This window comes from Oncorhynchus masou, chromosome 30, assembly GCF_036934945.1.
Source record: "Oncorhynchus masou masou isolate Uvic2021 chromosome 30, UVic_Omas_1.1, whole genome shotgun sequence".
In the NCBI taxonomy this organism is placed as follows: Eukaryota; Metazoa; Chordata; class Actinopteri; order Salmoniformes; family Salmonidae; genus Oncorhynchus; species Oncorhynchus masou.
The window spans coordinates 33285640-33306151 of NC_088241.1; the positions used below are offsets into that span (position 1 = coordinate 33285640).

The 20512-nt window shown below is 46.6% G+C and overlaps 1 protein-coding gene across 8 annotated transcripts in view; it reads right to left on the minus strand.

Annotated features, from left to right (window-relative positions):
- LOC135522551 (SWI/SNF-related matrix-associated actin-dependent regulator of chromatin subfamily D member 3-like) overlaps positions 1–20512 on the minus strand; it is a 64378-nt gene that overhangs the window by 29036 nt on the left and 14830 nt on the right. For 2 of the 8 annotated variants that reach the window (XM_064948924.1, XM_064948923.1), the window contains exon 1: positions 12372–12903. The exons of 1 other annotated variant lie outside the window; for it this stretch is intronic. In XM_064948924.1, coding sequence (XP_064804996.1) covers positions 12372–12449 — 78 coding nt within the window. In that variant the 5' untranslated portion in view covers positions 12450–12903. Of the gene's footprint in view, positions 1–12371; positions 12908–20512 lie in introns of those variants that run through there. 5 more of the 8 variants (XM_064948918.1, XM_064948919.1, XM_064948921.1 and 2 more) reach the window with 5 other exon arrangements.

Below are 20512 nucleotides of genomic sequence, written 5' to 3' on the forward strand. Positions count from 1 at the left end.
AAGAAACGTAGCCAATTTATTAATTACTAAATTTAGCTAACATTGCCTTGGTTCGGAAGTCTCGTCCACATAAATGGCATTTGTAGTTCTTTATGATAGCCACATTAGCAGCAAATTTAATTTAATTTTGGGGGTGTAAATACAGGCAAATATATTGCTAAAAGTCACCTTGTCCTAGAGAAATGTACACGATTTTTAAAAGTCACACCAGGGTAAGTTTACACGAAACACAGCCCTTATTTGAAGTGTTTCTAAAATTCCCTATGGGGGAAAAATGAATGGTGGAAAAACAATTGGAACAATTTCCTTGTTTGACCGCTAGGTTTTATGGGTATTATGACTGATACTGTGGTACTCTATGAGAGGAGAGTTCCAGAGTCCTAGAACTCAATGTGCTACAAGCACAAAAGTAAATACAAAGAAACGTAGCTCTATCTCCATTTTGTTATGACATCAATGCTCCATGAGATTAGAAAGTCAATCATTACTTTTTTGGTAGGGAAACATTTCCTAATACGGCACTTTCCCTAAAAGCGTTGACATGCCATTGGAGAGTGGTAAAATCAACAAAACCACAAAGGGAAAACACTAAGTACATAGTTTAAAGAGGATGCCAATTCTAAAGACCAATTTTGATTTAACGTGTGGATAAAATTGTATAATGATCATTCCACAAGGGGAAACTGTGTCACATTGGTTATTTTATGACCATTATTTGAGCGAGGCTAAAAGCCTATTCCTGTCTTGCTCCTGCGATAACCCCTTATTCATGGCAAACAATCACCTTTACAACTTAGTATCAAAGTGGCCTTGGTAGGAGAGTTTAAAAGCCTCCTAGGCTGCATCCCAAATGGCTTCCCGTTCCCTATAAATTAACTACTTTTAACCTTATTGGCCCTGGTCAAAAGTAGTGCATTATATATGGAGAATGGTGCTATTTGGGGCCAGTCCAACTTTTTTCATCAGTCAGGAAGTGGTTCTGCAGTATGGTTCCCTGGTGGCTGTGAAATGTGGCACCTCACAGAGTGGGAAATGGAGTGACAATAGCCCCACATTACTGACCACCACCCCAGTTCTGCCGTGAACTCAGGGAGATTCTCATTTAGTCAAAAGACTCATCTCCTCGACTCCTCCGTCCCGTCTCCTCCACAACTCGGAAACCGATAAGTGGTTGAGGACAGTGTCTATTCTTTGTTAGGTAAACCCGGGAAAAAAAAGTGTCCCCCCTCCTTGATATCCCCCTTTCGTAGAGGATAGTCATGTGTATCCTACTGGAGTCCTTTGTGGAAGAGTTTAGATATCTGCCACACCCCCTTTGAATCATCTGTTGTTTTGTCAAGGGGAAAAGCATGCACACGTTTAAAAACGATACTTATCGTTTCATCTAGAAAATGTCTGCCACATTTCTTTTTACCACTTTACACACACACACACATTTTGCATTTTGGGATTCCACCTCTGTAAAAGTAATTTGCCTGACGACGTGCTATAGTGGACAAGGAGAGTCTAGTTTCATACCTTGCCACATTTCTGCTCCTCTCCTCCTCTCCATGATTACCTTAGATGTTTTTCAAACGAAGGCGAGAAGAGGACAGAGGAGTTAGCAAAACCTATAGAGAATCTCCCAATGACAGACAGAACACAGTAACAGGTGATACTGTTCTGCCAAATACGATCTCTGGGATGATCTTGCATCACCCATGTTTTAAGCTAGTGCTGTGACATTTTCCATTAGGGAGAAATGGTGTGGGTTTTCAAATCGACACAAACTGTTGTGAAATCAAGATATACCGAGTTTGGGAGTATTGGGAGCTAACGTACTGTATGCACATCTACAAATCGCTTAAGAGCACACAAACCCAAACACTATTAATCATCAACAGCAATCCGTTTATTAACTCCATCTTATCTGCGCTAGTCATTTGGTTGAGTGACTGTGTGAAATAGGGCTGTGGGAGACGTTAGGTGCAGTTTGAGGCACTACTGTAACCTAGGGGTCACCACTGTTTCCACTCTGGGGCTGCAGAGGTCTCTGCCTGTCAGAGAGCTCACAGGGCAGTCAAACATATGGTGCTCTGGTAAAAAGTAGTGCACTATATAGGGAATGTGGTGCCATTTGGGACGGAACCAGGCGCAGAAACAGCCATGTTACGACCAGCATAATATGAGGAACAAATGGCAATAGGAAAAAGCCTTATATAGGATCTGTAAAATATATTCTATGCTTGTAGTACTCAAATAACACCAATAGCCACAACAATGCCACAGCCTCTGGCTTTACATTTCTTGAATCAATTGCAGCCAACATTGAGCACCCTCTTAACACAAGGTGATCCCTCGTTAAACCATCAATATGCGCTAAGATCCCCCGCAAAGCTGATCTCAATTACAACCGCTATTGGCAACCATTTTACCGCTCCCTAAAGCGGATGTCGGTGTTAAAGGCCCAATGCAGCAGTTTTTATATCAATATCAAATAAGTACCTTACCGTAATAGATTCAGCTGTTGTACAATATCATATTAAACACAGGAAAAACATAATTTTGACTGCCTTTAAGTCCTGGTTGCTGCCAACATTTCTTAAAACTATTTAGACCTCCGGTGGGTATTATCTTTGGTAAATCTAATATTTGAGCTGGATAAGCACAGACTTAACTATTTGACATCCATTCTGTACAAGTGAAATGACATATTTCCTTGTTTACAAGAGAGAATCTACTGTGGCAATATACTCTACACATTTTTATTAATGTGAAGCTTGTGTTGGTATTTTCAATGTATTTTTATATTTGATAACTTGTCTTAAAACATACAGTAGTTGGTCTGCGGAGTGGCACAGCGGTCTAAGGCACTGCACCGCTAGAGGCGTCACTACAGATCCGGGTTTGATCCCAGGCTGTGTTCGAGCTGGCCGCGACCGAGAGACCCATGAGGCAGTGAACAATTGGCCCAGCGTCGTCCGGGTTAGGGGAGGGTTTGACCGGCCCGGGATGTCCTTGTCCCATCGCGCTCTAGTGACTCCTTGTTGCGGGCCGGGCGCATGCACGCTGACTTTGGTCACCAGTTGTACGGTGTTTCCTCCAACACATTGGTGCGACTGGCTTCCAGGTTAAGTGAGCAGTGTGGCTTGGCAGGGTCGTGTTTCAGAGGACGTATGGCTCTCGACCTTCACCTCTCCCGGGCCCGCATGGGAGTTGCAGCGATGGGACAAGACTGTAACTACCAATTGGATATCATATAAATACAGTATGGGAATTTCTTATCAAAAGGGGTAAATAAAGTATTCCTGAACTGTCTACATCTAAAATCGGTAACTTAACCAAGCCAATCATGATTGAGTTAATATAATCTGTTTTCATTAAATTATAGTCAAATCAAGGTATGTCAAATGACAAATTATATTCTAATGTGTCCCAAACAGACATCTATAATGCACTGTATTGTACTTTACTGTACTCCACAGTACAGTAGAGTATAGTTCAGTACAGGAAAGTAGAGATGTAGGGCAGCCCCCAAACTGACTCTTCTTACCAACTGTATGCAAGAATTTCCTGTGTTGTCTTAGGAATTCAACATTGTCTGTGTTGAACCCCCAATGTCACACCTCTGAGAAGCAGAGGTTCTGTCGTGATTACATCACGTACCTCTAATATCTGATTGGCAGTTAACTTTACAGTAATACTTTTGGTCAACAACTGATTTTTAATCAAAATGACTCAGATTCTTCTAACAAAGGGTCTTCTTACATTCATTGTTCTTACTCTTATGTTCCTGACCTGCTGTGGTGAGATACGCTCTCTCCTTCTCTCTAACTCTCCCATGAGCTATGGGCCATGGCACAGGCTATGGTTTGTCTCTCTCTCATGCTTGGAATAATGCCTGATAATGCTTTGTAACTTCAGCTTAACGCCTTGTATGTGAATCCATTCATTTGACAAAGTAATTGTATATTGCTAATTATATTTATGGAGTCAGATAAACATTTTAATTGCTTAGTTTGCCTTGAAATACACCCACAGGTACAACTCCACTTGACTCAAATGATGTCAATTAGCCTAGCAGAAGCTTCTAAAGCCATGACATTTTCTGGAATATTCCAAGCTGTTTAAAGGCACAGTCAACTTAGTGTATGTACACTTCTGACCCACTGGAATTGTGATACAGTGAATTAGAAGTGAAATAATCTGTCTGTAAACAATTGTTGGAAAAATTACTTGTGTCATGCACAAAGTAGATGTCCTAACCGACTTGCCAAAACTATAGTTTGTTAACAAGACATTTGTGGAGTGGTTGAAAAACAAGTTAATGACTCCAACCTAAGTGTATGTAAACTTCTGACTTCAACTGTATATACTGTATATACTGTATATACACATATCAAATCTTACTGCCCACTACAGAGTACAGTTCAGTACATTATAGTATAGTGCTGTACTATACTGGGTCAATATTCTTACAATAAATATTTTTGATTTATACCAGTCTTGGTATTTTCAATGTTCCTGATAGGTCGATATTTCATTGGGGTCAGGAGTAGAGAACCTAGATGCAGCTGTCTGGTATCTAAATCGTTTGACACAGTAACAACGGAAGACCAACTGATCTGCTGGTTTATTCTTGTGCGTTTTTGGTTTTAACACGCAGGTGCATGTTATCTCCCGTTAGTAGCGTTTTAAGAAATCCAGTGGTAACATGCAGCTGTGCATTAACTTCTGCCTGTTAGTTGCAATTGATCCCATTAAAATGGAGGCCAGCTAGTCTGTCAGTGAGTTGGAGAGAGGCTGTGGTGGAATGGAGTCCATGTCCTCTCCCAGTCAAAGTCACACAGGTGCAGCTGTCACTGTGTTGGCTGCAGGCGGGCTGGGAGGGAGGAGAAGCAGCTGTGTGGTTTCTCTGGGGCCTGGGCAGAGAGAAAGTGGCTCTAACTTTAACAGCCCTGTTGGGGTCTGGGTGCTGCTGGCTGGTCTCTTCCTTTGGTTACCTTGACAAGAAGACCCTGGCTCTTCTCCTCCTCCCTCCCCCCACTGTCCACTTCCTATCTCGCAGGAGGGTGGAGCGTTTCCCCTAGACTGGGCGTGTGGCCAGACCCCACCGTGCTGTGTGGCCAGACCCCACCGTGCTGTGTGGCCAGACCCCACCGTGCTGTGAGGCCAGACCCCACCGTGCTGTGAGGCCAGACCCCACCGTGCTGTGAGGCCAGACCCCACCGTGCTGTGTGGCCAGACCCCACCGTGCTGTGTGGCCAGACCCCACCGTGCTGTGTGGCCAGACCCCACCGTGCTGTGTGGCCAGACCCCACCGTGCTGTGTGGCCAGACCCCACCGTGCTGTGTGGCCAGACCCCACCGTGCTGTGTGGCCAGACCCCACCGTGCTGTGTGGCCAGACCCCACCGTGCTGTGTGGCCAGACCCCACCGTGCTGTGTGGCCAGACCCCACCGTGCTGTGTGGCCAGACCCCACCGTGCTGTGTGGCCAGACCCCACCGTGCTGTGTGGCCAGACCCCACCGTGCTGTGTGGCCAGACCCCACCGTGCTGTGTGGCCAGACCCCACCGTGCTGTGTGGCCAGACCCCACCGTGCTGTGTGGCCAGACCCCACCGTGCTGTGTGGCCAGACCCCACCGTGCTGTGTGGCCACCCAAGGTAGAGGGAAAGGGGACAACTAGTCGCTTGCACAACTGAATTCAGGGGACTGGGAGAGGATAGGGGAGAGACCTGATTGAAGGAGAGTGGTTATACTATAGTGGGCAAATAATGGGTTAACTGGGATGCTGTAAAGTATAGAAAAGGAATGATTGGCTGATTGGATGTGCCCTATTGGGTGATTGGATGTGCCCTATTGGGTGATTGGATGTGCCCTATTGGGTGGTCCTCCTCCGCAGTATTGTCTTCCCAAATCCTAACAAATCCATGCCAACAGCAGCCCCTATCTGATTTCTGTCCTCCACTCTTCCGTTTCTCACAACTCTGCCTGCCAACCAGCAATTCAATCTGCCACGTTGTTGTATATCTGAGACTACCTTTGATGGCATTTTTAGGATGGTTGAAGGGGTTTGGAGAGGCCACAGTGTATTTAACCCACATGGGGCTAAAAATGTGATTGGAGAAGCTCTGTAATAGAAGATTCTAAAGGGCATGGCAAAGTTCATGATAGCAGTCACACACACGCTCTGTACGTAGTCATACTATGACATTTGAAATGTCTACTCATTTCAAACTTTTTTGAGTAATGTATACTGTCAATTTTTTATTGTTTATTTAATTTTTGTTTATTATCTATTTCACTTGCTTTGGCAATGTAAACATTGTATCCCATGCCAATAAAGCCACTTGAATTGAAAATTAAGAGAGAGAGCGAGAGAGCGAGAGAGCGAGACACTCAGGGTCGCCCAGTGGCGCCCACCCAACAGGCCTCCAAGACCGGGCCACCTCCAAGAGACCTCTCCCCCACTGACTGAAACACCACACATAGAAAGAGTCCTGCAGGAGGCTGGAACACCGGGACCTTCACAGCTTCACATAAGTGCAACAGTAGGTGTGTGTGAAGGACTGCAGCTGGCCTTTCAGATGGACTATCTCCAGAGGGGGAGATGTCGTCTTAGCCTACTGTAGTAAATATTCAGAGGGATACGTCTCAAATGGCACCTCATTCCCTTTATAGTGCGCTACGATTTAGAGAACGTTTTGGGACACACCCTGGTTTTTAACTCAACTGGGAGTGAAACAGAGAGTAAAATGTCACGGCTCACCACAAACTAAAGATTCCTGCAGTCGATACAGTCAGCTGGAGTCTCCTAACTCCTAACTTTTTTTTTGTCCAAGATGGCATAGCAGTCAGACGTATTGTCGTGTCGCTGGTATATGTCGTTTTAACATTTTTCTACGCATATCTTTTAAAACATTTTGCTAAACCTCAACATCTAAATACTCTCCTGCAACCCGCCTCACCCAATGTAGCGTGGATCTGCTTTTTTTTTTTTTTTAAGTATTTATATTTACTTCGGATCCGGAACCCCTCAACTGAAGCTAGCCAGCTAACTACCAGCTATCAGTCAGCAAACCATTGCTAGCGGTCATCAGCTAACCTTTAGCTCGGAAAGCTCTCGCCAGTTCGAACAACGCGACTCTAACCAGAGCATAACGGACCTATTATTTTTATCCCCGGATTCCCACCGCAAACGGAACATTTTCATCTGGATCTTCACAACTAGCTAACCGCAACCCCGGATGACTACTCTTGGCTAGCGTTTCCATCCACTTAGCTTGAAGCTAGCCCGGCCAGAGCTCCTGTGCTACCACCGAAGCATACTCCTGGGCTACAATATCCGGACCCACGACCAGTCTATCGATGTCACCGCATGAAGAGGCCTAAACAGACTTAACCCCATCGCGACGTACCCCAAAGGCTAACTTTCTAGCCCTTGCTATCTGCTTGCCTGCTACCTGCTAGCTTGTTTAGCCCCGGTCTGCTAACTGCTAGCTTGTTAGCACAGGCTTGTTAACTGTCCCCAGCCAGCCCAACCACTCACTGGACCCATATTTACTTTCAATCTCTTTTCGATTTTTTATTTGATTATACCTTCCGGTAACCTGCCTCACCCAAAGTGATACGGAATCGCTATTATTTTTTGAACACATTCAAGAACCTCCAGAAGCTAACCAGCTAACTAGCTACAAGCTATTTAGGTCATTTTTAGCCACTGCTAGCGGCTTTTACCTTCTGCATAGCCAGCCAGTTTTTTTAGCCTGGATAATACTCGCCAGTCTAGCTTCCCAGTCCCATCCACCGCTGCCCCTGGACACTGTGATCACTTGGCTACATTGCTGATGCCTGCTGTACTGTCCATTAATCAAGGTACTCCATTCTGTTTGTTTATGTTTTATCTGTCGGCCGCCCTCAGGCTCTGTGTGTAGTTAATCCGACCCTCTCTGCCTAGTCAACGCCATTTTACCTGCTGTTGTTGTTGTGCTAGCTGATTAGCTGTTGTCTCACCTACTGTTTTAGCTAGCTCTCCCATTCAACACCTGTGATTACTGTATGTCTCTCTCAAATGTCAATATGCCTTGTATACTGTGGTTCAGGTTAGTTATCATTGTTTTAGTTTACAATGGAGCCCCTAGTTCCACGCTTCATACCCCTGATACCTCCTTTGTCCCACCTCCCACACATGCGGTGGCCTCACCCATTACAACCAGAATGTCCAGAGATACAACCTCTCTTATCATCACCCAGTGCCTGGGCTTACCTCCGCTGTACCCGCACCCCACCATACCCCTGTCTGCGCATTATGCCCTGAATATATTCTACTATGCTTCTGTTCCTTTTATTCTTTGTCCCCAACGCTCTAGGCAACCAGTTTTGATAGCCTTTAGCCGCACCCCCTCACTACTCACTCCTCGCAGGTGATATGGAGGTAAACCCAGGCACTGCATGTCCCCAGGCACCCTCATTTGTTGACTTCTGTGATCGAAAAAGCATTGGTTTCATGCATGTCAACATCAGAAGCCTCCTCCCTAAGTTTGTTTTACTCACTGCTTTAGCACACTGTGCTAACCCTGATGTCGCTGCCGTGTCTGAATCCTGGCTCAGGAAGGCCACCAAAACCTCCTCATGCCTTTTGCACACAATGTATATAGACTCTTTTTTTTCTACTGTGTTATTGACTTGTTAATTGTTTACTCCATGTGTAACTCTGTGTTGTCTGTTCACACTGCTATGCTTTATCTTGGCCAGGTCGCAGTTGTAAATGAGAACTTGTTCTCAACTAGCCTACATGGTTAAATAAAGGTGAAATAAAAAAAATGACTCGCCGGCATTGAAGTGAATGTGTTAATCAAGATGATTCTACACCCTCAAATCTACTGAGAGAAGAGGCAGTTCAGGCATGAAGGAAAATATTTGGCCTGGGGTAGAGAGAGAGAGGGGGAGAGCGAGAGAGAGGGGGAGAGCGAGAAAGCGCGGAGAGAGAGGGGGAGCGCGAGAGAGAGGGGGGGGAGCGCGAGAGAGAGAGGGGGGAGCGCGAGAGAGAGAGGGGGGAGCGCGAGAGAGAGAGGGGGAGCGCGAGAGAGAGAGGGGGGCGCGAGAGAGAGAGGGGGGGGAGCGCGAGAGAGAGAGGGGGGAGCGCGAGAGAGAGAGGGGGAGCGCGAGAGAGAGGGGTGAGAGCGAGAGAGAGGGGGGGGAGAGAGGGGGTGAGAGCGAGAGAGAGAGGGGGGAGAGGGGGGTGAGAGCGAGAGAGAGAGGGGGTGAGAGCGAGAGAGAGAGGGGGTGAGAGCGAGAGAGAGAGGGGGTGAGAGCGAGAGAGAGAGGGGGAGAGCGCGAGAGAGAGCGCGAGAGAGAGCGCGAGAGAGAGCGCGAGAGAGAGCGCGAGAGAGAGCGCGAGAGAGAGCGCGAGAGAGAGCGCGAGAGAGAGCGAGAGAGAGAGAGGGGGGAGAGAGCGAGAGAGAGGGGAGAGCGCGAGAGAGAGAGGGGAGAGCGCGAGAGAGAGAGGGGAGAGCGCGAGAGAGAGAGGGGAGAGCGCGAGAGAGAGAGGGGAGAGCGCGAGAGAGAGAGGGGTGAGCGCGAGAGAGAGGGGAGAGCGAGAGAGAGAGGGAGAGCGCGAGAGAGAGAGGGAGAGCGCGAGAGAGAGAGGGAGAGCGAGAGAGAGAGAGGGGAGAGCGCGAGAGAGAGAGGGGGAGCGCGAGAGAGAGAGGGGGAGCGAGAGAGAGAGGGGGGAGCGCGAGAGAGAGAGGGGAGAGCGCGAGAGAGAGAGGGGGAGCGCGAGAGAGAGAGGGGGAGCGAGAGAGAGAGGGGGAGCGAGAGAGAGAGGGGGAGCGAGAGAGAGAGGGGGAGAGAGAGAGAGAGGGGGAGCGCGAGAGAGAGAGGGGGAGCGAGAGAGAGAGGGGGAGCGCGAGAGAGAGAGGGGGAGCGAGAGAGAGAGGGGGGAGCGCGAGAGAGAGAGGGGGAGCGCGAGAGAGAGAGGGGGAGCGAGAGAGAGAGGGGGAGCGAGAGAGAGAGGGGGAGAGCGAGAGGAGAGGGGGAGAGAGAGAGAGGGGGAGCGAGAGAGAGAGGGGGAGCGCGAGAGAGAGAGGGGGGGAGCGAGAGAGAGAGGGGGAGAGAGAGAGAGAGAGGGGGAGCGCGAGAGAGAGAGGGGGGAGCGAGAGAGAGAGAGGGGGAGCGAGAGAGAGAGAGGGGGAGCGCGAGAGAGAGGGGGAGCGAGAGAGAGAGGGGGAGCGAGAGAGAGAGGGGGAGCGCGAGAGAGAGAGAGGGGAGCGCGAGAGAGAGGGGGAGCGCGAGAGAGAGGGGGAGAGCGAGAGAGAGGGGGAGAGCGAGAGAGAGGGGGAGAGCGAGAGAGAGGGGAGAGCGAGAGAGAGGGAGAGAGGAGAGAGAGGGAGAGGAGAGAGAGAGGGAGAGCGAGAGAGAGGGGGAGAGCGAGAGAGGGGGGAGAGCGAGAGAGAGGGGGAGAGCGAGAGAGGGAGAGCGAGAGAGAGGGGGAGAGCGAGAGAGAGGGGGAGAGCGAGAGAGAGGGGGAGAGCGAGAGAGAGGAGAGCGAGAGAGAGGGGGAGAGCGAGAGAGGGGGGAGAGCGAGAGAGAGGGGAGCGAGAGAGAGGGGGAGAGCGAGAGAGAGGGGGAGAGCGAGAGAGAGGGGGAGAGCGAGAGAGAGGGGGAGAGCGAGAGAGAGGGGGAGAGCGAGAGAGAGGGGAGAGCGAGAGAGAGGGGGAGAGCGAGAGAGAGAGGGGAGAGGGGAGAGAGAGCAGAGAGGGGGGAGAGAGAGCAGAGAGAGAGAGAGAGAGGGAGAGGAGGGAGAGAGGGGGAGAGGGGAGAGGGGGTTGAGAGAGGGGTTGAGAGAGAGGGGAGAGAGAGGGGTTGAGAGAGAGGGGTTAAGAGAGAGGGGGAGAGAGAGAGGGGGAGAGAGAGAGGGGGGAGAGAGGGGGGGGGCGAGAGAGAGGGGGGGGGCGAGAGAGAGGGGGAGGGCGAGAGAGAGAGAGGGAGGGCGAGAGAGAGAGGGGGAGAGGGAGAGGGAGAGAGAGGGGGGTGAGAGAGAGGAGAGAGAGAGGGGTGAGAGAGAGAGGGGGTGAGAGAGAGGGGGGAGAGAGAGAGAGAGGGGGGAGAGAGAGAGAGAGGTTGAGAGAGAGAGAGAGAGGTCAAGGTTAACTGGTCTTTTGAGAAGACACACTCATCTGGCTCATCACCTCTTCTCATTGCTTTACTTCAGTCTCTGCCCACTGGGCAGACGTCGACTCAACATCTATTCCACATTGGATCGACGTAATTTCATTTAAATAACACAGGAACAATGTTGATTCAACCAGAGCATGCATAGTGGGTATGCTGTGCTACACAGTTCACTTATGCTTAATAATGCACTTCATCTTAGTACATGAACTGGCCAATACAATGAATGTATTCTAGATGTGCATATTCTTATTCCTTCTGACTTTTAAGTTAGTTTTTTATTTTACCTTTATTTAACTAGGCAAGTCAGTTAAGAACAAATTCTTATTTTCAATGACGGCCTAGGAACAGTGGGTTAACTGCCTGTTCAGGGGCAGAATGACAGATCTTTCGGTTACTAGTCCAATGCTCTAACCACTAGGCTACCCTGCCTATAGATGGGTAAGGATGTTCAAAGACTTTGTGGACTTGACAATGGTCTCTATTAAAGCCTCAGGACTTCCATAACCCACACACACATAACCCCCACACACACATAACACCCACACACACACACATAACACCCACACACACACACACACACATCCATCACACACATCCTTAACTCCACAATCACAGCCTTGTGCTTATCATAGGCACTATTGCATTCCCAGGTCAGTTAATGCTACCTATGTTATGACAGCAGTGACAGGCCTTACCATTTCCCCCAACCATGTGAAATTCACCTATTACTATTTATTTTAAATAAGCTCAATGTCCTGCATTTCAAACATTGAAGCATGCTCCAATAACATTCATTAAAACATTATCCACATGACCATACATGTACATGTTCAAATGATCACAGCAGCGTGTTCATCTTTCGACCGCTCTGAGACTGGTTGCCCCCCCTCTCACTCGCTGACTCCAAGCATGCTCAGTGTGCTCTGATAACCAGGGGGTTGGCTGCTGCTAGCATCTCTGTGTCGCTCGCTCCTTCCTTCTCGCTCTTTTTGTTGTTGTTTGCATTCCAAATGGCTGTCCCCCTCCGTTCCCTACTCCTTCCCTCTCTTCTTTAAGAAGAAAACAGTGTGGGATCCAGAGGGCTGGATATAACCTTCACATGGGGACAGCTATCGCTCTCAGATTGCCTATGCGCCCTCACACACACACACACACACACACGCCAGGGTCCGGCTCCCTCGGTCTCAATGACAGACAGTGCTACTGGGCAACTCACCACTCCATGGACCAGGAACTCAAACAGTTTGCTCTTGGTGGCTTTGCGCGCTCCCCCCGCCGTGTCCTCCGTAGCCATTTGCGCCGTCCCCTCGCTTCCCCCTGCTCCTACTACGTCTCCCTCGCTTTCTTTTGTCTTTCCCTCTCCCCCTTCACCCGAGCTTTCAAATCCCCTCCCTCGCTTCACTTTCCTCCTCTTTGTGCGCCTCCTTTTCGAGCGCCGTCCCCGACTCTCTCTCTCTCGCTCCCCTTCGTTCTCTCTCTCAACCCTCTTCCCCCACCTCTGTGTTTTTGCAGTGCAGCCCTGTCGAGGCGCCCACTCTGTCTCAGAACACACTTTTTAGTTGAACCTGCCTTTCAGGAGTAGAAGCCCTGCGGAGAGGGGGAGTGGGGGCCCCGGCAGGGGGGTTCGAGCCGGCCCACCCTTGGCGGCCCCCTGCCACAGCTGTTGCATTCCATTGGTAGATAAGGGCATGCGGTGTGACTGGCTGCCTGTGCCTGGTTGTTTGAGCAAGGGGACTGGGAAGGTTAGTCTCAGACATGCCCACCTCCTAGTGACGAACCCAGAGGCCATGGTCAGCCCCTTCAGCGCAGCACACAACTCATTCTCAAAAAAAGGACACGCGGCTCTTAAAGGGGCCACACTGAATATTACTACACAAACAAGAGTGCAGTATCAAACCTAAAATCACTACAACGTGTGTCTCTCAAGTAACAGGATCAAATGTAGCTGAAAATACATTTGCCCTCGATACACACTTATATCACGCTATACAACCTATCATATTTATATGGCATAGTACTGTCATTGGTCAGCGAGGCAAAGATTCAGAGAACAGTTCCTGGTTGGACACAACCGTGTGCAACACTGTATCTAATGCTAGGGCATTGGGATCTTTTTTAGGGACCAGAGTGCCTCCTACTGGCCCTCCAACACGACTTCCAGAAGCATCTGGTCTCACATCCTTGTAAGAAGTAAGCATTTCACTGTAAAGTCTAAACCTGTTGTATTTGACGCATGTGACAAATAAAATTTGATTTGAACCCTAACATTAACCACACTGCTAACACTAATGCAAGCGTTTCGCTACACTCGCAATAACATCTGCTAACCATGTGTATGTGACCAATACAATTTGATTATATTTGAATGCTGACATTAAATTAAGCCCAAAAAGATATACTTTTTAAACTGGCCCATCTAGCGGAAATGGCTCAGTTCTGCCTCCAGGGCAAGATTCATGACAAACGTCAACCTGCTGTCTGCATGTGTTTTTTGGGACCTTGGAGAGAAAGAGAGAGCGAGGCAGTCTATTGGTTGGGTTACTAAATCGTGGAGAGAGACCTGTCTGTTGCAGACATGGCCGCCGGTCATTATACTGATTCACAGAATGAATGAATGAATGAATGAATTCTCTCACTCACTCACTGACCAAACAAGGGAGTGAAATATTAATGAGTTGATTTAAATGACAAAGGGTCGTGAAGTTGAGCAGGATCAAAGGCTTAAGACATATGCCGGTTGTTAGGATTGTCACCAGCAGATATGTGGCCAAGGTGAGAAATGGTAGTGGCACTGGTGGGTTAGAGATAGGAGGGAACAATATCCATAATAGCCATACTGGTCTCCCATGGGAATGCAACACACAACCCTGGCATTGCTAGCGCCATGTTCTACCAACTCAGCCAGACGGGACAAGGATTGGAACAATTCCAACAAATCCCTAATTCAAACGGATCAAAAAACCTGACAGAAAAACAGACATACGTCTACCCCAATGCTCTCTGTGGTATATCTCCTCCAAAATGGATTTGATACAAGGTGTTTCTATTGAAATGGCAGAGGGGGGGGGGTGTACATGGGACAACACCAGGGGAAGGGAATACCGTCTGTATTGAGGGTAAGCGAGTTCCCACTTCCCTACATTCTGCACTCGGAGATTAGACTTGAGTGCTCTGGCAAGTGAGGGAGACTTTCTTGAACAAGGTGATAGCAGTACTGTTCAGTTATTGTAGCCAAGGGCCAGCTGGTATGTGGGCCTGTAACCCTCTCGGTCAAAGGTCACGATTCCTCAGCTTTCCCTGGAGTGACTGACCTCTAATGAGGGAGTAGTGGCATCCAGCACAAATTCACAACTAGCTAGAGGAAACTGAGAAACAGGTTCAAAATAATAGCAAACAGAATCATAGGATAGGTCAAATGAAAGGGTGTGGAGCTAATGGTTTCATATGACAGGTCAAATGAAAGGGTGTAGAGCTAATGGTTTCATAGGACAGGTCAAATGAAAGGGTGTGGAGCTAATGGTTTACAATGATTTTTAAAAAAAGTCTTCATCTTTTCCAGTTATTGTTTAGTCTTTGAGCCATTCAATAAATGTAATCCATCTATTGGGCAGTGTGCTCGGTCCTCATCCCCGTTTTAAAATGTGTTTTTCCCCCTTCTTGGTGGCGACACCTACTGTTGAGATGGGTGAAGTGCCTCTTGTCCTTGTGATCTACAGAATATACAGTCTGTGCTGCTAAGCCCCATAGATAGTGGTTTTACAGTTGACTCCATCCTTCATCTCCTTAAAAGATGGATTTATTTTTTCTTGTGCATGAAAAATCTGTGTTGTAGTGATTATGTTACTTATATTATGCATCTCTTTTCATTTCCAATTAGATATACAGTAGAATAGAAACATCTAAAATGATCTAATAATAATATAAAATGATAAAATAATATAATACAAATATGAATTTGTTCTGGTGTAAGGTCAAGCAAGCACCAAATAAATAAACCTTAAAACAAGCAGAGCCAGAGAGAAACAGTGTCCTTGTTTCTCCAGCAACAGCACGTGGGCGTCAAAAGATAACAAAGGGATCCAACAGTTCAGGAACAGGCATCGTCGGCTTGTGCGCAAGAGTACCCCTTGCTGGACCCCCGCTGTCTTCCTCACCAAGTCCTACCAATTTCACCAAAATGGTCATATCCCATTCTGTTGCAGATAGAGGGAGGGGGGCTACCCTGGGGTAAGTGCTTGCAGGGAGCAAAAGTACTATCAATTGCCAGCAGAGGAGGCACATACTGGTGAGCAGACACCCCTGTCTAGGAGGGGAATAGACAGTCTGCTTAAATGAAAAAGTAACCCTCCCTCACTGACTGTGATGCAGTGTGATGTGGAAATATACTAGACCCAGTCATGAATAATCTATTTCCACACTTTCTCCTTTTTGACATTTAAAAAAAAGGGAACATCCATTTTTGGACTTTTAAATTAGTTGAAATTGAATCCCAGATTGCCCCTTTAGTGCAATGACGAAGGAGCACAAGGAAGGAGCACAAGGAATTATCGTTCCTAAACCGAACCACCTTTCCTACAGTATCGGTCTGATTGAATGGGCACACAGACACAATAGAGTGGTGCGGAGGAGCTCTGCGGACCCTTAGTGTCCGGAAGTCATTTAGCCATTCACTGTAATAACTGCGATCTGCAGAGTTGATGTTGAGTTTTTTTGTGGCAATAAACTTATGACATTCCTGGATTACTCATTATATTAAGAAAGTCAGATTTAAATCAACAAATACAATGCATTCGGAAAGTATTCAGACCCCTTGACTTTTTCCACATTTTGTTATGTTACAGCCTTATTCTAAAATTGCTTAAATTGTGTTTTTTTCCCCCATCAGTCTACACACAATACGCCATAATGACAAAGTAAAAAAACAAACAGAAATATGACATTTAAATAAGTATTCAGAACCTTTACTCAGTACTTTGTTGAAGCACCTTTGGCCGCGATTACAGCCTCGAGTCTTGGGTATGACGCTACAAGCTTGGCACAGCTGTATTTGATGAGTTTCTACCCATTCTTCCCTGCAGATCCTCTCAAGCTCTGTCAGGTTGGATGAGGAGCGTCGCTGCACAGCTATTTTCAGGTGTCTCCAGAGATGTTCGATCAGGATCAAGTCCGGGCTCTGGCTGGGCCACTCAAGATTGATGTGGAAAAACATTTATTCAATCTACAATCAATTTTAGAATAACGCTGTAACGTAACAAAATGTGGAAAAAGTGAAGGGGTCTGAATACTTTCCGAATGCACTGTATGCTAGTTTTCATCCTCATTGCCCAACTTTATAAATAATGCACCCTCAAATTCAAACCTCCTTTGTTAGTTAGTTATATACCTTAAGTTATATAACTTAAGAAATTAGCTGAAAATAAACATTTAAATTATTTATTGAATAGTCATGACTGTTTGGAGCTGTCATGTCGTAAGACAACGGTGGCGAAGGATATCATTGCTACTTAACGGGGCTCCATGTTCAGTTTTGAGATCCGCCGGCGTAGGATTAGCTGGACATTTGGGAACTGTGATAAGGGGCATCCTCTCCCCACTTGGCTATGCAGTGATATTAGGAGCGGCAGGGTAGCCTAGTGGTTAGAGCGTTGGGCTAGTAACCGGAAGGTTGCAAGTTCAAATCCCCGAGCTGACAAGGTGCAAATATGTCGTTCTGCCCCTAAACAGGCAGTTAACCCACTGTTTCTAGGCAGTCATTGAAAATAAGATTTTGTCCTTAACAGGCTTGCCTAGTTAAATAAAGGTAAAATAAAAAAATATTGCCAACACAGCCAGATTAATACAGAGTCTTGTACCCTTAAAAATCTCTATAAAATAAATGGTTATTTAAATATTTGATTCCCTTTCTCCTCCTCTGTCGAGGCACAGATCTCAGGAAAGGTAACAAAACATTTGGCAGCATTGAAGGTCCCCAAGAACACAGTGGCCTCCATCATTCTTAAATGGAAGAAGTTTGGAACCACCAAGACTCCTCCTAGAGCTGGCCGCCCGGCCAAAAATGAGCAATCGGGGGAGAAGGGCATTGGTGAGGGAGGTTACCAAGAACCCAATGGTCACGCTGACAGAGCTCCAGAGTTCCTCTATGGAGATGGGAGAACCTTCCAAAAGGTTTCTCCCATCCCACCAATCAGGCCTTTATGGTAGAGTGGCAAGACGGAAGCCACTCCTCAGTAAAAAGCACACGACAGCCTGCTTGGAGTTTGCCAAAAGGCACCTAAAGGACTCTCAGACCACGAGAAACAAGATTCTCTGGTCTGAGAAAACCAAGATTGAACTCTGCATCATTAGGGTTTGGCTGAGGTAAGCCATCATTGTAAATAAGAATTTGTTTCTTAACTGACTTGTCTAGTTAAATAAAGGTTAAATAAAAATACAAAACATGGTCTAATATACCATGGCTTTCAGACGATCAGCATTCAGGGCTTGAACCAGGTTTAAAATTGTAATTATAAACTGGGTGGTTCGAGCCCTGAATGCTGATTGGCTGAGAGCCGTGATATGAGACCATATAGCAGAGGTACGACAAAACGTTTATTTTTACTGCTCTAATTACATTGGAAACCAGTTTACAATAGCAATAAGGCACCTCGGGGGTTTGTGGTATATTGCCAATATACCACGGCCTTGCGTCGTGCCTATGAACAGTCCTTTGCCGTAGTATATTGGCCATATACCACATCTCCTCGGGCCTTATTGCTTAAATAAATCCACTTTGTGCATGTACATATCTATAGATAAATCCAACAGGTGAGTTTGAGTGATGAAAGTTGGACAAAGGATCTTGAAATCTCTGAGCAAGAAACACTTGGATGAACATAAAGAAAATAATGATAATCTATTTTCGGGCAATTGTGCGGTTATTTATATGCCAGATGTTATGACAACAAACCGGGGAAAACGGTGAGAAGCGGAGATGGCGGGACCGTTTGGAGGCGCGACCATGGAGTGGGAGGCGGAGAAAAAGTTATGGCTCCTGTACACTAGCATGTGGTAAATTGCCACATGCCGCCCAGTGGCTCACTTGTGGGCGTGCTGGCAGCATACGGCAGCACGTTCAATTGTGCGTCAATAATTCAGCAGAGCAAGTTTGTATGAAGGTCTGGTTATTAAATGGGTAAATAGTTTAATCCATTCTCCATTTCATGAATTTATTCACAGGTAAATAGTAATATGTTCTAAAACGCTCTGGTGACAAACACACTTTGCTGCCCTGTTTCCATTCGTCCACATGGCTGGGAGAACCTATTCAAGTAAATAAATACATTTAGAAAGTGTCAAAAAAACAACAACGATGTACTATTAGCTAACTAGCTACAGTGCAGGATAACTCAAATGAGCTGCTAACGTAGCTAACTAGCCAACTTTACATGCTGTACAGATAGCTAGCTTTGTTAATTAAATATCACCAGCTACCTAACTTCATATTAGCTAGCTTTCTTGATGGATTTATCATTGTAAAAACTACAAATGCATTTGTAGATAGCTAGCTAACAGCCATGGAGGAGGGTGAAAGGATAGTAGCCCCAACTGTCAAAGTGAGAGAGTAGGCTATTCTGGATAGGGCAGGTACGTTTGTGTAGTTACAGTCCCTAGAAGTGAGGACGGATATAATACAAACATAATATTCAGTGCGGTCCGTCCAATTTGAATATAATGAACTCTGTTTTTGTGAGGTTCTCTATCCTCAGATATAAAGAACTGTGAACGCCTATCTGCAGATGAAGGGGTCCCAATGAAGAGCTGTGGTTCTCAGTTCTGGTCCTGGGGACACAAAGGAGTGCACATTTTTGTTTTCACCTTTGACCTACACAGCCGATTCAAATGATCAACTCATCAAGCTTCAAGCGGTATTTATGTATTCATTTGGGATGCTATCCTTGATATGATCCCGCTATTGTCACATGCATCTATCTATTCATCTATCCAATGTTATCATGATTTGTTTTAAGGGATATTATACTTTAGTAATCCACATTGACCTGGTGATGTAAAAGTCTAATAATGACATTATCTTCCATATTCCTACATTGTAACTGGAGATTCCTTCAAAATTATTGCCTACAGTTACCGTGTAGTAGGGCACTGCAGGGTTGGTTGACCAGGGCCATCTGGGACTGCCTCCTGGAGGCAGTCCCAGAATTCAGGTGCGTGAAGGCTACCTGTGTCCTTCATAACGTCACGAGGATGGACACGAGGACCAGGTGGGGATCTGCAGCTCGCCGCCATGTGCCAGAGGAGAAGTCTGCTGCTCTGCAGGATGTTTCAAGGATGGGGTCCAACAACGCAGCAAGAGAGGCAATCTGTGTGCGGGAGAACTTCACCTCCTACTTCTTCAAAGAGGGTGTTGTTCCCTGGCAACACCATAGACTACACTACGTACAACCAAAGGCTCTTCATAAGCCATCCACATCGCAATAAGAGTATTATTCCATTTACAGTGTATTGCAAAATTATTCATCCCCCTTTTGGACACTACAGTGAAAATGGTTAACTTTGTTAAAACAAGGCCCCTGAACTCTTGTGTATTTTCTGCATTATGCAATGATATGGGCAGCGACCATGTAACGCTTTTACAACATACAGAAGTGCACTGGTTATCAAGGGGCAAATTATTGACACGTTTTTATGAATTGAGAGACGAGGTTAAAGTTCTCTTTACTGATCATAATTTTCACTTGTCTGACCACTTGCATGATGATGAGTTTCTCACATGACTGGCCTCTATCTGGGTGATGTTTTTTTCTTACCTGAATGATCTGAATCTAGGATTACAGGGACTCAACTATATTCAATGTGTGGGACAAAATTGAGGCTAAGAAGTTGGAGCTCTTTTCTGTCTGCATTAACAAGAACACACAGATCTTTCCATCATTGTAAGATTTTTTTGTGTGCAAATGAACTCAAGCTTACAGACAATGTCAAATGGAATATAGCGAAGCACCTGAGTGAGTTGGGTGCACAATTACACAGGTACTTTCCCGAAACGGATGACACAAACAGCTGGATTCGTTACCGCTTTCATGCCCTGCCTCCGGTCCACTTACTGATATCTGAACAAGAGAGTCTCATCTAAATTGCGACAAGCAGTTCTGTGAAATTTGAATTTAAAATCAGAAGCAACTGCCAGATTTCTGGATAAAGCTGCGCTCAGTTTCTTTCCTTGGCAAATTGCGCTGTTAAGACACTGATGCCCTTTGCAACCACGTACCTACAGTTGAAGTCAGAAGTTGACATACACTTAGGTTGGAGTCATTAAAACTCATTTTTTAACCACTCCACAAATTTCTTGTTAACAAACTA